This window comes from Sarcophilus harrisii, chromosome 2 (assembly GCF_902635505.1).
Source record: "Sarcophilus harrisii chromosome 2, mSarHar1.11, whole genome shotgun sequence".
Lineage (NCBI taxonomy): Eukaryota > Metazoa > Chordata > Mammalia > Dasyuromorphia > Dasyuridae > Sarcophilus > Sarcophilus harrisii.
In genome coordinates this window covers 540,107,084-540,125,549 of record NC_045427.1, presented here as the reverse complement: position 1 = coordinate 540,125,549, position 18,466 = coordinate 540,107,084, and the positions used below count along the sequence as shown (strand labels likewise).

Genomic DNA, 18,466 nt, shown 5'->3' with positions numbered 1-18,466 from the left:
TAATGAAGGACATCAGTGGTATAAAGGATTTTAAAAAAATGAATAAGAGGGAAAAGGGAGACCATCCAAAAGTTTAAAGATTAGACATCTGCTTTCAAGGTTCTTATATCCAAGGTGGGGATATAGACACACAAATATATACATATGTGTGTGTGTGTGTGTGTGTGTGTGTATACATGCATATACAGTGTATAGGATGTATATATTGTAAAAAATACATATATAAAAAGATATATACATATATCTCCATATCTACACCCCCTCCCATATATTTATAATACTTATTAGCTATGTTACTTTGACCAAATCTTTAAACCTGTTTCCTTATTGATAAAATAGTGATAATAATACTTCTACTACCTATAGGAAAGGGTTGTTTTAAGGAAAGCACTTTATAAACCTTAAAAAGCTATGAAAATGTGAGCTACTATTATAACGCCAGACAATAAATAAGTTCCAAATGAGTGGCACGGATAACACAGAGGTGCTGTGAGAGATCAGATGAAATATCAATTACATATTATGACTGGGAACAATTGTGAAAGAATTTCTAAAGGAGTTAGGATTTCAGTTGATGTCTTGGAAAATTAGTATAACTGGATATATATAAAGAAGGGATAACATTCCTGGTCTCAGAGCAGGGAAACACAAGGTTTGCATGGGGTTGGATTGTGACCTTTAATGCCAAACCAAGGAGTTTGCACAAAAAGAAATTTATTCATATTTTTTAACAGAAGAAGAATAAAATTTGAAAAAAAGATATTTTCAGGTTAGTTTGGAAATTGCTGATGCAAGCATGTGGTGAGGTAGAAGACTAGTAATCTAGGATTTAAAATCTGCCTATTAAGTAGAAGCCACTGTACTAGGCATTCGACATATATATAAAATATACACCAAGTAATCCCTGATCTCAGTTTACATTTAATGGAATAATCCACACATTAGTTCTAGTCAGAGGGTCAGGAGACCTCCAATGACTTGGGGAAGACTGAATAATTTGGAACACATCCCTCAAGTCCTTTGCACTTCCACTGTCTGGTTTATAAGATGAGGATTACAACACTGTCACAGTACTGTGACTAATGTGAAGATGCTCTGAAAATCAAAAAGACCGTGCAAATGTAACCAGTGGTGTTACGCCAATAATTAACATTGCTTGGGATCTGAAAGGAATCTTCTCTGCCCACTTATCTCCATCCCTGGAAGGTAGAGATGACAGACTATATACATTGCTTCCAGGTTAAATGGACTAGTAAACTCAGGCAAGAATGGGAAACTTTCTCAGCACAATCTCTCTTCATGTCTATTTAGTGCATGGCAGGAAAGAGACATAATCAAGGTTACAGGGTAAGCTGTGGCCCCAAGAGATCAAAACCGGGGTTTCTTGAACCCCATATCAGAGGACAATGTATCTTCTAACCCAGGGGGAACCTCCAGGAGCTGGCCACACAAGGCTGGCAAAATCATTTGCAAATCCAATGAGCTAAAAGCTAGGTAGAACCACCTCCCCCTACTTGAGTTCTATAAGTTGATAATTTTTTATAGCCCACGAATGAGGCTGTAAATATGAAATGGTCCTTGCAGAAAAAAAGGTTCCCCACTGCTGCCCTAACCTATAACTCAAAAGGCTGAAAAATATAGGATCTGTGATGAATCATCTGGAAGAGGTAGCAACCGAAGCTCAATCATGAACAGAGATGCATGTGAATACAGTGGAGGATCTGTGATTTGGTCTGCACAGAGAAGAAAGTCTATGACTTAATAGGCAAATTCTATGGAACTGTTTGAAGGACAGTGAGTGGTTCAGTGCCTGAGTCATAAAAGAGGTGGGGTTTGAAATAGGTCTTCTTGACTCCAAGCCCAGGACTCTATCCAATATATCACGCTGCCTTTATAAAATAACAATAATTATAATGAATACGATTTACTTTATTTACTGTTTTGGCTTTACCTTTTATATCACCCGTTCCTCCCAATAACACCATGAAAGAGACTGTCCCTGTCCCATTTCATTACTGTTCTCGATAAACCCAGTAGCTCAAGAGCCAGACAGTATTGGGGAAACATCACCTCCTGTAATATGACTGGGAGTCTCTAACTTAATTTACTAGTTGCTGAGGTTGGTTGTTCATTTGTCTTGGCTGTTGAGAAGATTAGTGGAATGTAGGAAAACATGAGAGAAGACTACACATCGTGAATTGTGTAGGAAATGAAGGACGATCCAGAGGAATAATAAAACAAGGGTCCATGGCACCCCTGGCAGGACAATAGTGAATATTGGGAGAACAGAAGTAGGTAGAGAAAGGCAGGTACTGACTACATAAGGGGCTGAGCGGTGCTAGGCCCTGAGAACTTGGATTGGACTTGGATTGGAACAGGTTAGTGATTCCTGGTGAGATGGACTAAAGCCCTGCTTTCTAGTACAGACTATGGGGTCCAGAAAGGGACACCTCTATTTTGGGATATGTAGGCACAATGAGGAGAAGGAAAGAGGAGGCATTTGCCCTGGATGCAGAAGAATCCAGCATTTATCACCAGCCTCAAAGTCTCTTACAAAGCTTCAATTTTAACGGGTGGGTGGGAGAGGGAATAGAAGGAACAGATGCTCCCTTGTGGACCAGGTCTGGTTCTCCCTGGCTTGCCTTCCAATGGTCTCTCCACAGAAAAACAAACTCTGCTGCCATTTTTGGTTTGGTATAAGCTGGACTGCTGGTCATTCCTTCTCTCCTGCCAAATGGGAAAACCCCCTGGGAAGACAGCAAATACACCCAAACTGGGGTGGGCAGAGAACGGGGCAGTGGCCAGCAAGGTAGGAGACTGAACGTTGTCCTCAGGCCATCCGAGAGCTCAGGAACAACTTCAGGCGAGCCACTTTATGTTCCTGGGATTCTGGACTTTCTCCATCTATAAAATGGGTCAAAGAATACTTTGCCACTCACTAAGAATTTCTATATAAAGCAATTGGGGACTCTCAGCAGAAAGTTATTCCAAGGCATCTGTCATGTAGAGAGTATTGATTTTAGAGTAGGAGTCCTGTATTCAAATCCCACTCCTGCCACTTATTAATTCTGTGTGACCCTGAATATTTAAACTCTTTGGGCCTCAGTTTCCTCTATAAAATGGGGTTGAAATAATTAGCACTAATTATAGAATCCCAAATCTCAATAACACAGCAGCTAGGATAGAGCACTGTGGCCTTGGAGTTAGAAGGAACTGAATACAAATGTGGCCTCAGATATTTGCTAACTGTGACTCCAGGCAAGTCACTTAACCCCAATTATTTACAACAATTTCCCCCACCCCCCCCTCCCCAATAAAATCCCAATTTTACAAACACTAATAAACACTAACACCATTTGTTTTTACAATCACTTGATCGTCTGCCATTGCAGGAATGTATAAGGTACTGAATATGTTAAAATCATAAACTTGGTACAGTCTTTTCATATCATTCTTTAACATTTCCTATTCTTAGACACAATCTATGACTACCTACTTATTTATGTCTCATATTTCTCTAAAGAGAATTTTACAGATGTAGTCATATAAATTCTAACTTTTTTTGGTTAATTGTCAGATAATTCATTCTTTTTTAGGTTTTTTGAATGACTTCTCATTTTCTGCCTTTTTTTTTTTTACAAGTACTATGCAGAAAAGATGATTTTTGTGGGTTAATGTTTTAGAGTTCTATTTTACAGATGTATTTAATGATTTTAATTATTTACTAAATCCCTAGGATTCTATAAACAAACCACTACATTAGCTGAAAAATAGCTACCCATTCTTTTGTCTATGTTTTTTGCCGAATTTCTTTTTCTTGCCTTACAAAAATAGCTAGCATGTTAAAAACAAAATCATACAAGAACAGGAAAAATTAGCATCCTTGCTACACTCCTGATTTTCTAACATTTACCATCATGACAGGGATCAAGCAACCTTGAAACCTCCCAGAAACCACCATTAGGGTTGAGCAAAAAAAAAAGCAAGTCATAAAATGAAGGAAGGAAGAAAGGAATGGATAAAGGAAGAAAGAAAAAGAGGACTTATTTCACAAATCAATTGGCACTTATGATCATATATGTGTTGTTTCTTAACGTTTCCTTGTGGATATTGTATTTGCACATATATGTTAATGTGTATGTATATGTGTATACATATATAGATATGTGTACATATGTGTCCTTTTCAAAACTGTAAATTCTTCGGGTCCTGACACTTAAATTTCTGTGGATGCTCTATAGCACTTTATAATCAATGCCTTATTAAGTACTTAATTTTATGAATGATAAAGAGCAGGAATCGTCAAACTTTTTAAATAGGGGGCCAGTTCACTGTCCCTCAGACTGTTGGAGGGCTGGACTATAGTAAAAACAAAAACTTTATTTTGTGGGCCTTTAAATAAAGAAATTTCATAGCCTTGGGTGAGGGGATAATTGTTTTCAGCTGCTGCATCTGGCAGCAGCCGTAGTTTGAGGACCCCTGATAAAGAGGTTCATATGAGAATGGAAAGTGACATCACACTAGTAATTGTGTGGCCCTTATTGGTACAAATACCATAGGTAGCTCACACTCAGTCTAGCACTTAAAGTTCGCCCAGAATACTCAAAGCATCAGAATGGTAACAATAACAGCAAAAATTGTAAGTCTCTTCTTTTTTTTTTTTTTTTTTTTTTTTTTTTTGCTGAGGGAATTGGGATTAAGTGACTTGCCCAGGGTCACACAGCTAGGAAATGTTAAGTGTCTGAGATCAGATTTGAACTCAGGTCCTCCTGACTTCAGGGCTGGTGCTCTATTGTAAGTCTCTTCTTACAGGAGACAGTCATTGATGGTTCCAGGTAGGGCAACCTCAGCATTTTCCTTCTCACAACAAATTGCCCATTTTCTTCCTTAGTCACTAAGTTGGGGGAGAGGAGGGAGGGGCAGCTACGGGAGAAGGTCTCTTAAGTCTAAGAGTTATCTAAAGCCACAAAAGGGCTGTACTGTGACCTTACCTTGCTGGTGGCGGTAGCTGAAGATCCTGGTAGCACAGGAGTGTTGGTCACCTGCACATTCAGGTAATTATTGTCAATGAGGGGCCAAGCCCCTCGTACTTGGCAGGTCTGAAAATGGTCCGTGAAAGTTCTGAGGTGAGGGTCCCCAAACAACCCACAATGCGTGTAGTTGGGGGGAGCTGAATGTTTATGAAAGCTCTTTTCGTAGTGACAGATTTCTGGGCTGTCTGACCGTTCCTGACTGTCTCCTGGTGGGAGGGTTCGGAGACGGGGCTGTGAGGTGGGGCCATCCTTGGAGCAATTGTGCTGGCTCATGAGGTCTTCTATGCCATGGACAGCTGAGTGGTAGGCCAGGTCCCCTCGGCAGGTGCGGGCTGTGCGCCGGGTACAGTGAGAGTAGGCCCGCAGAGCGGTGCAGAATTCAGGGGCGTCCTCAGATCCCGGGTAGTGAGCGCCTGATGTCGCAGTCCAGAACTCGGAGTTACACTTGAGGATCTTGCACGGAGAAGTGGCTGTTTGGAGAGCACAAACATATCACATGGAAGTATGTACGGGCCATGTTACATCCACCCCTTTCTAGGTTACAAGTACGGTAGAAATAACGGGGCTGGACAGCCCAACAATCTCTACTACGGACAGAACCTTATACAGTGGATTTTGTCCCAACGCCAGGGAATATACTTTTCTTCTCTCCATTCTCCTTCACGCCACACTTTCAGTCTTTCTCACTGGTCTTTACCAGTAAGTGTCGCTTAGGCCCTAACGGGAGTATTAGATTGCTAATTCTTCTGGCATGCAGTGTTCTCACCTATAAAACTACTAGAGTCACGACAAGCTGCCCAGCAATTGACAAGCTGCCCAGCAATTGTATGGATGCAAGGAATGACCAAGAAAGGAAGGCACATGGCTATATTTGTTGCAAATGTAAATAAAAGCTCACTAATATTAACCCACAGAGATATGTTTTGGAGAGCAATCTCTGTGGCCTTTTGGTGCTAGTGTTGCAAACACCTACACCAAAAGATGGGGCTAGAAGATTTCCAGTTCTCTTATACTCAGTGATCACAATTCCAAGAGTTGTGAGTTAAATTTGGGTCTTTAAGACTTAGTTCTTGATATCAGATATAACTATTATGCTCTCTGTGGGGAAATGTACTCCTGGTGTATAGAAATTCCTGGTTACAACCATTTATTTAATTTCTCTGAAAGGCAAAGCTCTCTAACTCTATTTCTTTCTCTCTCTCTCTGTGTAGAGAGCGGATGTTTCAGTATTTGCACATGAATAAGACTCAAAATCTGTTCTTACGGTTTATTTTTTCTAAATGACACCATTAATTTAAGGCACAGTTTGTATAATATAGTGTACCCAAAATATGGTCGTATTATAAACCACTAGATGTAAAGATCCAAAAATAAAGACCACTAAGACTGGTGGGTGGGGATGGGTAGAATGAAAGTTTCGGAAGAAAAAAGGATAAAGAAACCAACTCTAATAACTCTCAATCATCTGATCTTCTACTCTAGCCACCTTAACACAATGCCTGTTCCAATACCGTAATTAATTCTGGGAGCAGTATGTGCTGACCTGCGATCCCTAGAGGCCCACTGCTTTCTAAGGATCAAGGAGAGATATGATATCAAAGAAAATTGTGTGAAAAGGACATAGACCCATATGCGAATCGACCAGCAACCATGGGTAGTGCAGGAAGCAGATCATCATTATAGATAAGCTACTCAGCCTTTCAAAAAGGTCCTCAGGATCTCCTTTAATTACTTACTCTTACTCTCTCACACTCACATAGAGAATTGCTCCTAGGACAGGATGCATACCTTTTGTGTTATGTCTAGAGCTCTGACCCCATTCATTTCACCCCGATATTGCTAAAATCACCACCATTCACTAATCCCAAACAGTGCTAAGTTATAGCTGATACTTCTGTGGTTTTGCTTTCCCAACTATAATTAGCCCAGTTTTGGTAAAAGGTAGTCACAAAATCTCAAAGACAAAAAAAAAAAAAAAAAAAAAAAAAAAAAAAAAAAAAAAAAAAAAAAAAAAAAAAAAAAGCTTCAGACTTGTTTGCTCTAACCCCCATCTAAACAGGAATATACCACCCAAACCCTTCCTGCCTTTCTGATCTTCTAACACTTTACTCCCTTTCATGCATGCTCCAGTCCAGCCATATTGGTCTACTTGCTAATGTTCACACACAGCCAGTCTCCATGTCTTTGTTTCTAGCTTTCCCTTCTCACTTCTTTCTCTGAATCGCTGGCTTCTTTCAAGACTCAATCCAAAGCTCCTTCTGTGCAGGAGGCTTTCTTTCTTGGTTCCCTCAGCTGCTGGCGCCATCCTGGCAAGGTTACCTTTTGCCTGCTTTCCATGTGTATCTGGTATATACTTATCTGTGTTATATCACTCTGGATAGAATGTAAGTTCCTTGAGACCAAAACTGGTTTGATTTTTCCCTCTGTATCATAAATAACTGACAGTACCTGGCATTGTGCTAGACACAAATGCTTACTGACTGATCTGGCAAGCAATTTACTCAAAGACCTCCAAAGGGAAACCCATTTATATCTTGAGGTAACACACTCCACATTTGGACAGCACTAAATGTTGAGAAAATTTTCTTGACATCAGTTTTAAATATGTCTCTCTGCAATATCTATTCATTGCTCCTAGGTCCAAACCTAATATATTTGATCCTGCTTCAGTGTGAAATCTTTCAGATCCCTAAATAACTGGCATGTGCCCACTTAAATCTTTTCTAGGCTACACATCCCTAGTGTCTTCAACTGATCTTTATATGAGATAACCTGGAAGCCCTCCCCCATTCTGGTCACCTCCTTGCAATATTCTCTTAAAATATGGGATATGCTATGTCATTTGTCTTATAGACTAACCTGGAAGATCTAAATGGAACTGTGACCCAGATAGGAGGACCATAAATCAGCCTAGTAAGAGAAATTCCACTGAGACATTTCAGGACGGCATCATAAACACAGGAAAGCTTGTGGTGAGTTCTGTCAAAACCCAAATGCAGTTCCCTTGGGGTGGAATACAATCTTGTGCTCCTAACACAACATACCCTCTGGAGCATGTTGGAGTTCTTTAACCATTTTGTATCATCTTCCTCTTAGAATTCTTCTATTTTCCCTTTAGACCATTATGATTGACAATCACAAGAACTTCCATGGATTCAGTGATCACATCAACGCTGATGATTCTCAAACCTGCTTATAGAACCCTAATCTCTTTGTAGATCTTTAGTCTTACATGTCTACCTGCCTACTGGACATCTCTAATTAACTGTGCTGTATACACATCCTGGGATCTCTATAACTTGGCTTTTCTAACCTGACCTCATTATCTTTCCCTCCAAACCCTCCTCTCTTAACTTTCCTATTGCTGACAAAGTGAGAAGTAGACTTTTGACTGGTTTAGTAAGTTCCCAAAGGTGATATACTGAGATTCTATAGGCTAGGTTTGCCATGCAGCAGCAGGAGGCACTGCTAAGGGAGAGGGAACCTATCTTTCTTTTCTCTTTATGTTAAAATGGAAATTGGTAAAGAAAACTCTTATAGATATGAATAACTAAAACAAATTGGGAATTCAGCTATATTATCAGAAAAAGTTATCAAGTATGCTTTCTTAATTAAACTTTGACTGTATTCCCCTATCTCTTGAGCACACAATCCTATCTCATCTCAAGTTCTAAACAATCAAAAGATTAACCATATACAGAAATGACCTACTTTTTCCAATAGCCTACATAATCAAGAGATGGAAGGGACCTTAAGATAATATAACTTCTCATTTTACAGATGAGGAAACAGAGTCTTAAAGGAGTTGACTGGCCCTAAATGACACAGATAGAAAGTCAAAGGGTCAGGATTTAAACTCAGGTCCTGATAATAAACCCAGTAGTCTCTCCACTGAACCACAATATCTTCATATTTCACCTAGAAGAAAGTGGCTTAAAACATTTATTTTTGTCTGGATTCATTTCATCATTGGGATGTCCCAGTTTCTTTTCCCTAATGATGACCAGCAACTTTTTTCTAACTTAACAGTCTTTGAGAGTTGCCTGTGACATTCAAAGTTAAAGAACTTGCCCATAGTCACACAGCTAGTATCTGTCAGAAGCAGGTGTTTTCTACTCAGAGTCCTTTTGCTCAGTCATGGTCCAGCAGGATAGAGAAAAAGGGGTATAGGAAGGCAGTGGTGTTCAACATAGGGGAGGTGGAGATTCTAAAACTTAGACCTTTTGTCCCATTTCTGAGTTCTCTTTTTTTGGGCTATGCTTAGGATAACTGTTTTCCTCAGCATTCAAAGAACAGAATAGATTTCTGTTTCAGGTTTGTGAGAACATACAGGATAGTTTTTTGAAGCTCCTGGTCAAACCTTTCCTGGTCGCATGTTTCCATGGGACCAGATCAGTATTATAATTGTGATATGCAATTGTGAGCACCTAGAAGCGATTTGCTTTGGCAGCTTGTTGGCAATCTTTATACCTCATAACTTCACTTTCATCAGGAGTGTTATACCAGTTCTCACTCTTTTCCCCATGATGATCCTCTTCAGTTCTCTTTCCATCTTTTCTACTGCAGAAGCTTATTGTGTCAAAGTAGAACTATTTGAAATGTTTATTTAATTGTATATAATCTATTCCCAGTTATTCTAAAAAGATCTGTTTTTAACTAGCAATCATCTGGACCTGAAATTATTTCCTCTGCTCCTGCTGCTTAGGGAGGATGGGATCTGTAGGGAGGCAATAAGGTCCTTATTCCTCTGTTTCAAGGCCCTTTACTGTCACCCACATTTTGAATTATCTTAACTTTTCCTGGGGTTTCTCCTACTTTTCTTGGTCCTATGCTATCCATTGGTATTGCCAAAAATTGGCTTGGCTTTGTCTCATATCACTCCTTCTATCTGGCTGGAGCAGGACATTTCTTTTACTAAGAATCATTTCCACATTTCAAGAAATATCCAATTGTCCAAGAAATTACCTCTGAAGGATCATAGTTAAAGACTGAGAACCCCAGAAGTGAATTGAGGTTAGACTGCCTTTTACCCTGTTAATCGTAAAAATTAATAGCCCCTTAGCAATGTAGTTACTATGGGGTGGTACTTCCACTTGTCAAAAAAAAAAAGATTATTTTCAATTTTAATACAGAGAAAAACTATACACATAATCCACAACATGTCTCTGAAAGTTAAAGGGTCTGGATGGAGTAGGCCATGTATGCTTTGGTTTATGTAGTTTTAGAAGTCCTTGATAAACTTTGTTAATTTTTAAAATGAATAAATTAAGAAATTTATTGAGCAGAATATGATATTTGTATTAAGAAATATAGTAAAGTTATACAAGATAAAGTTTTTTGTCTTTAATGAACTTTTATAGGGGAAAAACCAGAAATAAAGTATCTCAGTCAAAGCAGAAGGTAAATGGCTTAAGCCATTTAAGCACAGTGTATCTTGGGTAACTTCTGGTAGGCCAGATCAAATGGAGTATAGAGTCTGCAGAAGGCAATAGATAGGCATTATTTATTAAAGTTCATGGGACTTGAAGACTGGATATGATGGTTAAAAGAGATGGAGAAGGCAAAAATCAGCTCAAGACTTCTTATATAGTTAATGAAAGGCAGGTGGGGATATAGGGAGCCTGGATCAGGAAGAATTGAGTTAAAATACATAATAGCTGTAATCTCCTGGGCAAGGTCAGTTGACCTCTAATGACCTAATTTTCCTCATCTACAGAATGTAGGTAATGATAGCATTTATCTCCCAGGGTAGTGAAGATAAAATGAGAATATTTGTAAAGCTTTTTGTAAAGGGCTATAAAATGATGGCTAATAAAAGTAATAATGATATCTTTAATTGACATGCAGATTATCAGGAGTCATCTTGGTGATGAGGTATGGAAGCAAATGATAAGTTCTGTTTTAGATATGTTGAATTTGAAATGCCAGCAGAAATGAAGGTGGAAAGGAGGCAACTGGGAATGAGGGAGTGGCATCTGGCTGAGATTTGAGCTAGTTAAAGATTTGGGAATTAGCCACATAGAGGTAATAGTTGGAGTCATGAGTATGTCTTGCACATAACAGATATTCAATAAATATTTACTAGATGACAAGCTTCATAAAAGCAGAGACTGTCTTATATAAACTTTCTATCACTCCCAGAGTTTAGCACAGTATGCCGCACATAACAGGCACTTAACCAGTGTTTACTGTTGAAATATTTGCTAAATGAATGAATGGAGTGGATGAGATCTTCAAGGGAAGTTTTCCAGGGAAGGCATGGCAGTGCTTGAGGACAGAACAATGGAGAATATCTACATTTAGGGAACAGGAAGAAGAATCATCAAGGAGAGACTGAATAGTAGGTTGGCAAATCAGAAAAATGAAACAATCCTTTTATAACTAAGTAAGGAGATTAGTGGCCTTTCTGTACTTTCTGAGACCCACATAAATAATTACTCTATGTCTCAGGATCCTTCAACCTTTAAGATTGATACAGAAGATTCAGAGGGAAGAATATTTTTCTATTATCAGGGAATCTCAAAGTGTTTAAGTTTCTCAAATATAGACCTAAGTTGTATGATGACTCCAATAATAAAATTGTAGATGTTAAGGACTATCTGTACATTTTATTTGTTAAGTATAGTGTCTAGAATAGCACAGTGTATTTGTAGGTATAAGAGATAAATTGATTTTGTCAGTGGTCATGTTGCCAAGTTTGGAGGTCTTATCCTGATCCAAGACAATGAACTTCACATGGTGATGTTCAAAAGTAACAAAATAAACAAAAACTCTGGTTAGACTTCTTGAAAAGATATGTAGTGAGTCACAGGTAGGTAGGGAAAAGAATATATCTATCATCATTTATCAATTTTCCAAAAAAAAAAACAAAGTCCATTTATATAGGTTGGGGGTCAATAGCATCCTCTTTGTCCACAAAGGACACTGTTCTTAAAATGGAACTCTGGGGGTGTGGGATGGACAGATCATGTACTCCACCAATTAAAGATACAGATTCTCATCCACAGAAAGCAAAGAACTTCCACATCTTTTTCTTATTTGGGGAATATATGCCAAGAACTAGCTAACTTTATCCCCATTCCTCACTTTCCTTCCATAAATTCTTTTCTTGTGTTCTGGAATCAAAGTATCTATTATTCTGAACCATTTTACACAGCTACTTCAAACATTCAGGTCTAAATTTTATGATTTTTATGATTGTTTTTGTGTCCTAGGAATTAATTATATCCCAAACCCTTCTGGAGAATACCATTATTTTAGTAGGAGCTATACAGAGGCATTCTCAATTCAAAGGCCTTACTACTTCTGATGTCCTACATACTAATAAACATATTGTATTTTTGTACCCAGAAGACTTTAGGAGAAAAAATTTTGAAATAGAAGCTTGGATGATTTCCATTTTTACAGATGGGAGACTAAGACTTAGCAAGTTATACTGATTTATATATGGACAGGGTCAGAATTTAGGGTTCTTACTTCTTGGTACATTCCCTTCTCCCTCAGGGGATAGCTTTTCCTTCCTGTATTGAATACATTTACAACTCTTTATCAATGTTAGGTTATTGGGAAGGTTGCTCCGGAGGTTAGCCAAGACAATGTCTGAGAATTAAGAGCTTTAAGCGGCTGATTTATTTTTCAAGGTGCAATTTCTGAAGAGCCCCTCTCTCTCTTCCCTCACAGACAATTCCATTCTACTTTTCAGCTCCTCTCTTTGTCTTGTATGTTTGTACATCATTAACCTCAGGCTCTCTCAGTTTGTGAGCGGTTGCCCATCTGAGGAAAATAGCTTTTGGCTTCAGCCACTTGCCAAAGAAATGTTAGTGTGAACTTGTTTCTTTAAAAGTATTTTAGTAATTGCATTTTAATCTAATTGGTTTCTTTTATAATTTTGTGTATTTGATTTTATGAACATGATTCTGAGAAAGGGTCTTAGGCTTCTCATACTGACAAAGGGGTTCATGACACAAAAAAGATTAGGAGCAGCTACTTAAAATTTTACATTTTTTGAAAAGGAAAAAAACTCTTAATACTATATAATCTAGCCTGAGGCTTTCTTGAGCTCTGTGAGATGCCAAGGTATAATAGGAGAAAGTGAAAACACAGAAAAATTAACAGATCATTTTGTATTTTTGATATAAAACTTATGAGTTTGAGATAATGAATTTTTCAAAATTCTAATCATTGCCTTGAAATAGAAATATAGTCAAGTTTAATAAAGAATATCAATTTTTATGATAAGATGAGTATCTAAGTGTTTTCTTGCCCCACCAATAAAATTCTTTGATTCTTTGTTGACCCATGTTAAACAAACAAACAAACAAACAAACAAAGCAAAAAACTTCAGAATGAGAAAGGAACTTTGAGTCATCTACTCCAAACTCCCAATTTTATGGAGATGAGTAAATCCAGGCCCCAAATAGCAAAGTGATTGTGACCAGGGCTATATAGTTAATGTTAGATTAAGACTAGAACTTAGGTCTTCTGAGTACCAGTTCATTCTACCATGTCATGGTTCACTTCTTTTTGAAACTCTTTTCTTCTTTAGCGCTGGACAATGCTCTTTCTTAGTTCTCTTCCGACTTTTATATACTTTCTCATTTGTGCTTATAAACCAGAGATGTTTTTGGACATGTTCTTTATTATATTTTGGTCTTTTTCACTATCTATTACCTCTCCTGTACGACCTGAAACTCCTCAAATAAAAAGGAGACCACAATCCATTTTTTTCTGATCACTTCTTATTTATTATTGTAGGATACACAATAACATATTATTTGAAAATATCCCTTCTTCTTATATTTTCTTCTCTACCCTGCCTACCCAACAATAAATTTATCAATTTACCAAGCATATAACCTGTTTTACTTTATGTTTTTGCTGAGGCAATTGGGGTTGTGAGTTACCCAGGGTCACACACCTTGGAAGTGTTAAGTGTCTGAGGCCAGATTTTAAAATGAATCATCTTTATTTGAATCAAAAGAAATTTTAAAATTTTGTGAAAAAATTTTGCATTAATATGTGTATGTATTTGCATGAGAAAGAGAGAAAGATAGGGAGTGGAGAGAGAAAAGGAGAGGGAGAGAGAGAGAGAAAAGATCTCATTTCAGGAATATAGCTTAGATGTGGCAGGTATATACAGGCTAGCTGGTAAGTGCTCTTCACTAACAAGAAGGCACACAGTAAGCTTACTTAGTATTTATTAACCTCCACCTAACCATCACATTTCCTAAGCTAACTGCTGAGTCTTAGAGGAAACCCACTGCTTTTTTTTTTTCTTTTACCCATACATGTCCTAAAAGTCTTAGTGCACTTTAGGCTGTAAAAGTTTATATGTTTGAAAGTGAACTATAAATATCTGTATAAGAAATGCATAGACTATGTGGACTTCATGTGAATTTATATTTCAATTCTCTCATTTAGGTGCAATTAAAATCTAAACTGCCTTTCTAGTTATCTGAATGATGGCAGAGATGGGTGGAAATAACAATATAAGCAAATGATTAATTCTTTAAATAGTTACCAAATACCAAGTTTCAGAAACAGAAATCAGTAGAAGAAGGGGTATTCAGAAAGCTGGCTGTACTGACCCAGACATCATGAAAATATTTGTTCATCACTAGGGCAGGAGCTGCTTTCAGAGACCTCCTTTGAACTGTTAATCAAGCACAATCTTTTGCAATAATAGCCTGATTATTATTGCCTTGTTTGCATAACAAAGAAGCCCAATAAAACTTATTTCACTGTGCACAGAGGGGGTGTGAAAGATCAACTCTGAGAAAGGAGTCTCAGGAATTCCAAAAACTATTCCAGAGCCTCAACTCAGGAATAAAGACAATGCAATTTGCCATCAAGAAAAGCCCAATAGACCAATAAATTACCCGTGTGCAAAGGGATTAGATCTGGTTTCAGTTGCATGTTAGGGGGAGGTAATGAGGAAAGAGAAAGAAACCTGCCTTCCTTAAAGTGGCAGAATTCATTTAAAAAGAAACTTCAGAATGTAAATTTCTTTTGCCTAAACTCTATTTCCTTCCTTAATCAATCCACAAATATTTACTGATTGCCTATTATGATAAAGCAGTGTAAAAGATGTAAAGTCACACAAAATATGGTCTCTGTCCTCAGTGAGTTTACAAAACAGTAAGAAAAATAAAGCTATGTCTAAAAATATTTTCAGTAAAATTTAAATGACATCTCACTAGTATAAACTATGTGTTTATAACACGAAAGGAAGAAGCATAGTTAGCAGGGTTATTCAGTGAAAGCATCCTAGAGAAAGGAGATGAGTCTTAAAGGATGGGGAAATTTTCTAAAGATGGGAAGGGGGAAAAGAGTGATTTTATTTTATACAAAGGAAACAGAATGAATCAAAGCTCAGAGATGAGAAAGCACAAAGTATTCTTTCTCAGTGTTAGAACAAAGGTTCATATTAAGAAATAATGGGAAATAAGGTTAGAAACATAGATTGAAACCAGACTGTAAAGGGACAGAATGCTGGCTAAAAGATTTGGGTTTTATTCATTAAGTATTGAGGAGTTATTGAAGATTTTTTCCATGTAGAATGTGACATGATCATTGTGATTTTTATCTGTATTTCCTTTTCCTAACAAATACTCTATTAAGAATTGTCACCTCTATTAATAATGGATTATAGAATGCCTGAAGAGTCTTCTAAAATTGTCAATTCAGATTCTTCTAAATTGACAATTTTAGACTTGAAATAAAAAAGGACTGAGATGATCCATTTTATAGGTGTCATCAGTTTGATATCCTTCAAGTTATTTTGTTCAGGCTACTCCAAATGCCAAATTATAGCAAGGAATGATACCCAATACACCAGTGGCCCTGGGGCCTCGGGAGCTAAATTATCATAACTAAAACTCACATTTATATTGAAGTTTTAGACTGGCAAAGTGCTTTCCTTACCACAACCCTCTAAGGTAATATAAATATTATTGTCCTAATTTTTTCAGATGAGAAAACTGAGATGCTGAGCAATTAGATGACTTCTTTGTTGATTATACAGTTAGTAACTGTCTGAAACAGAAGTCAAATCCATGGCTCCTGATTCCAGTTCTTTGGATCACCTATTCAATATCCAGGCAGTCTGAAGTAGGTAGTCAGGAAAATGAACTTTTTTTTTCCTCTCAATTTCAATGGTTTTAACCTGTAAGTTGTACCAAAAAGGAGAAATTAATGGAATTGGCACACTTTATTACCACTTCCATGGGGGAAAGCAGTAATAATCAGTTTTCCTACCTTCTTTTGGTTAGAGATTATTGACAGTGGTTGGTCCTAAAGAACCTTTGCTGGGCTTTTCTCTCAGGCTCTGTATAGACTATACTAAAACTTTCAAGGACTTTAGCTGTCAACCATCTTGGCAATAAGTCTCTATGACCCAGCATCTAGGTATTTGACATCAGGTCTAAAAAGAAACACACTCAGAAGACTGCCTGAATGTTTTCTCTATAAGTGTTGACCAGGTGTAGCAGACCCTGCCTTAGTTGACTTATCATACACCCAATCTTTATTGACTCTACCATCTTATCTCTAGGCTGAGAATCAACATTGCTAATGATTTCTGACACCCCAGTGATTCCATTTGGTTTTTCAGAATTCTTAGCAACTGGGCTAGCAGAGAGGGTTGGAAAAAAGAGGATGAATCTTATTTGAGGGAATGGGGGATGGGAATAGGGAGAAGGGAGGGTTGAAGTTTTGCTCGGTGGCTCCCTAATGAGAGCATGCAGAATAGGCTGAATGCCATTTAACATGACAAGGCACGACCAAACAGCCCCATCCATCAAACCCATCCTATACTCTGGAGACCAACCACCTCTCAGCTCGGATTCTCAGAGGCGGCTGTGCTCTGGCTACCACAAATGACAAATCATTGGAAGAATTGATATCCTAAGTGGAATAAAAGAGAACACAGCTTTCCAAATCTGCCAAACAGCCATGGGAGTGGGATTGGACTGAGTGTGTGTGGGTCACGGCAAAGGAACTCAACTAAAATCCAACCCTAGTCTTGTTCTAAGTATTTCAACACTGAGAACCCAAAGTTGGAACTAGAGCTTCTCTAAGGGGTGGATGGGAACTCTCTTGCTCCAGGGCAGTTGTGAAGATGGTAAATGATTGAGCTTCCCCTCTGTTCTATTATGAGAACATCTGAGGGAAGAAAGATGACTTTTCTGGTTTGTGGACTTTTAAAAAAGTTTACAGGTAAGTATTCCTATACTTTCAAGGGGACGACTTTAAAGAGTGATTCTCTCATCTTGTGTCCATGGCACTCCCTGATATATGAAGCATTCCCTTACATATCTACCTTCAACTCTAAACATCTATATAGAAATTTGGGGTCCCCTTGCAGAGATGTCATCTTAGAAGTAATTTTAACTGGCTTCCTTTTACTTATATTTTCTTCTTGTTTTCAACTATATATGACAAAAGAATAGCAGATACCTCCACAGCTACTGCAATACTCAGAATTCAGTGTGCACAGTTTCAAGCAAACATCAAATCCTTGAACACTGAGTAAGGCCTACTATGGGGCAAGTTTTGGTAATGTTCTTCAGCAGAAAGGTGAATAATGACTGTTTCTCTCGGGGGTATGAACAGAGAGATATTATTTAATAAGCATTTTGATAATTTAAATACTGGACTAAATGGTGCACAAAATGAATAAATAAGCAAAACTAAAAGTCACAAATCTAATTGAGGCAAACTTGCACAAAGCACTTTTGCCAATTTGAGTACTGACTTATCTGTGGGTAGAATCTTCCTTTTTGTCCTATAAAGCCAAACTATGGCTCTGGGACAGGAAGGTTCTGCTCTGGGGGAAAACTAGGAATTAGAAGTCCTAGGAAAATATTCTAAATCCCTCCTCTTCCATTCTATTCATTTCCTCTTAATTCCCTCTCTCCACCTTATAATTTCTTATCTATTTTCAGTCTCAGATGTAACTCAAAGTCAATGAACAATTTAGTTTTTTTTCTGAAATGTGTCTGTTTCGTATCTATTACTTTAAAATGTAAAATATGCTTCCTGTCTTCAACATTTTGTCTCCAATTTAGACTGAATTCAAAACTGTTAAGCAATTAGAGAATAATTTAGTGTTCACTTTAGCAGCACATATACTAAAATTGGAACAATACAGAAAATAATTTAGTGATTAATTAGAAGCACAACAGTTCAAGAAGACTATAAGCAGGAGCTAAATCTTAGCTAGGCTTTAAGTGAAGTGTACAACTTGGATAAAGAGAGAGAACTGTGTATTTCAGGCAGAGGAAATAACACCGACAAAGACAGAATGATACATGGTGGTTGGATTCAGAACTTGAGTGTTTCAAGATGGATGATGATAATCAGTTCCCTTTTGGACCTGTTGAGTTTATACCATCTGTTAGAATGCTTTACCACATCTGAGGTATTCAAAATCA

At 37.7% G+C, this 18,466-nt stretch overlaps 1 protein-coding gene across 1 annotated transcript in view; it reads right to left on the bottom strand.

Moving 5' to 3' along the window:
- The window catches only part of RGMA (repulsive guidance molecule BMP co-receptor a), a 56,283-nt gene that overhangs the window by 9,141 nt on the left and 28,676 nt on the right, over positions 1–18,466 (bottom strand). The window contains exon 3 of the mRNA XM_012542550.3: positions 4,992–5,503. Within this exon, the coding sequence (XP_012398004.2) occupies positions 4,992–5,503 (512 nt within the window). The remainder of the gene's footprint in view (positions 1–4,991; positions 5,504–18,466) is intronic.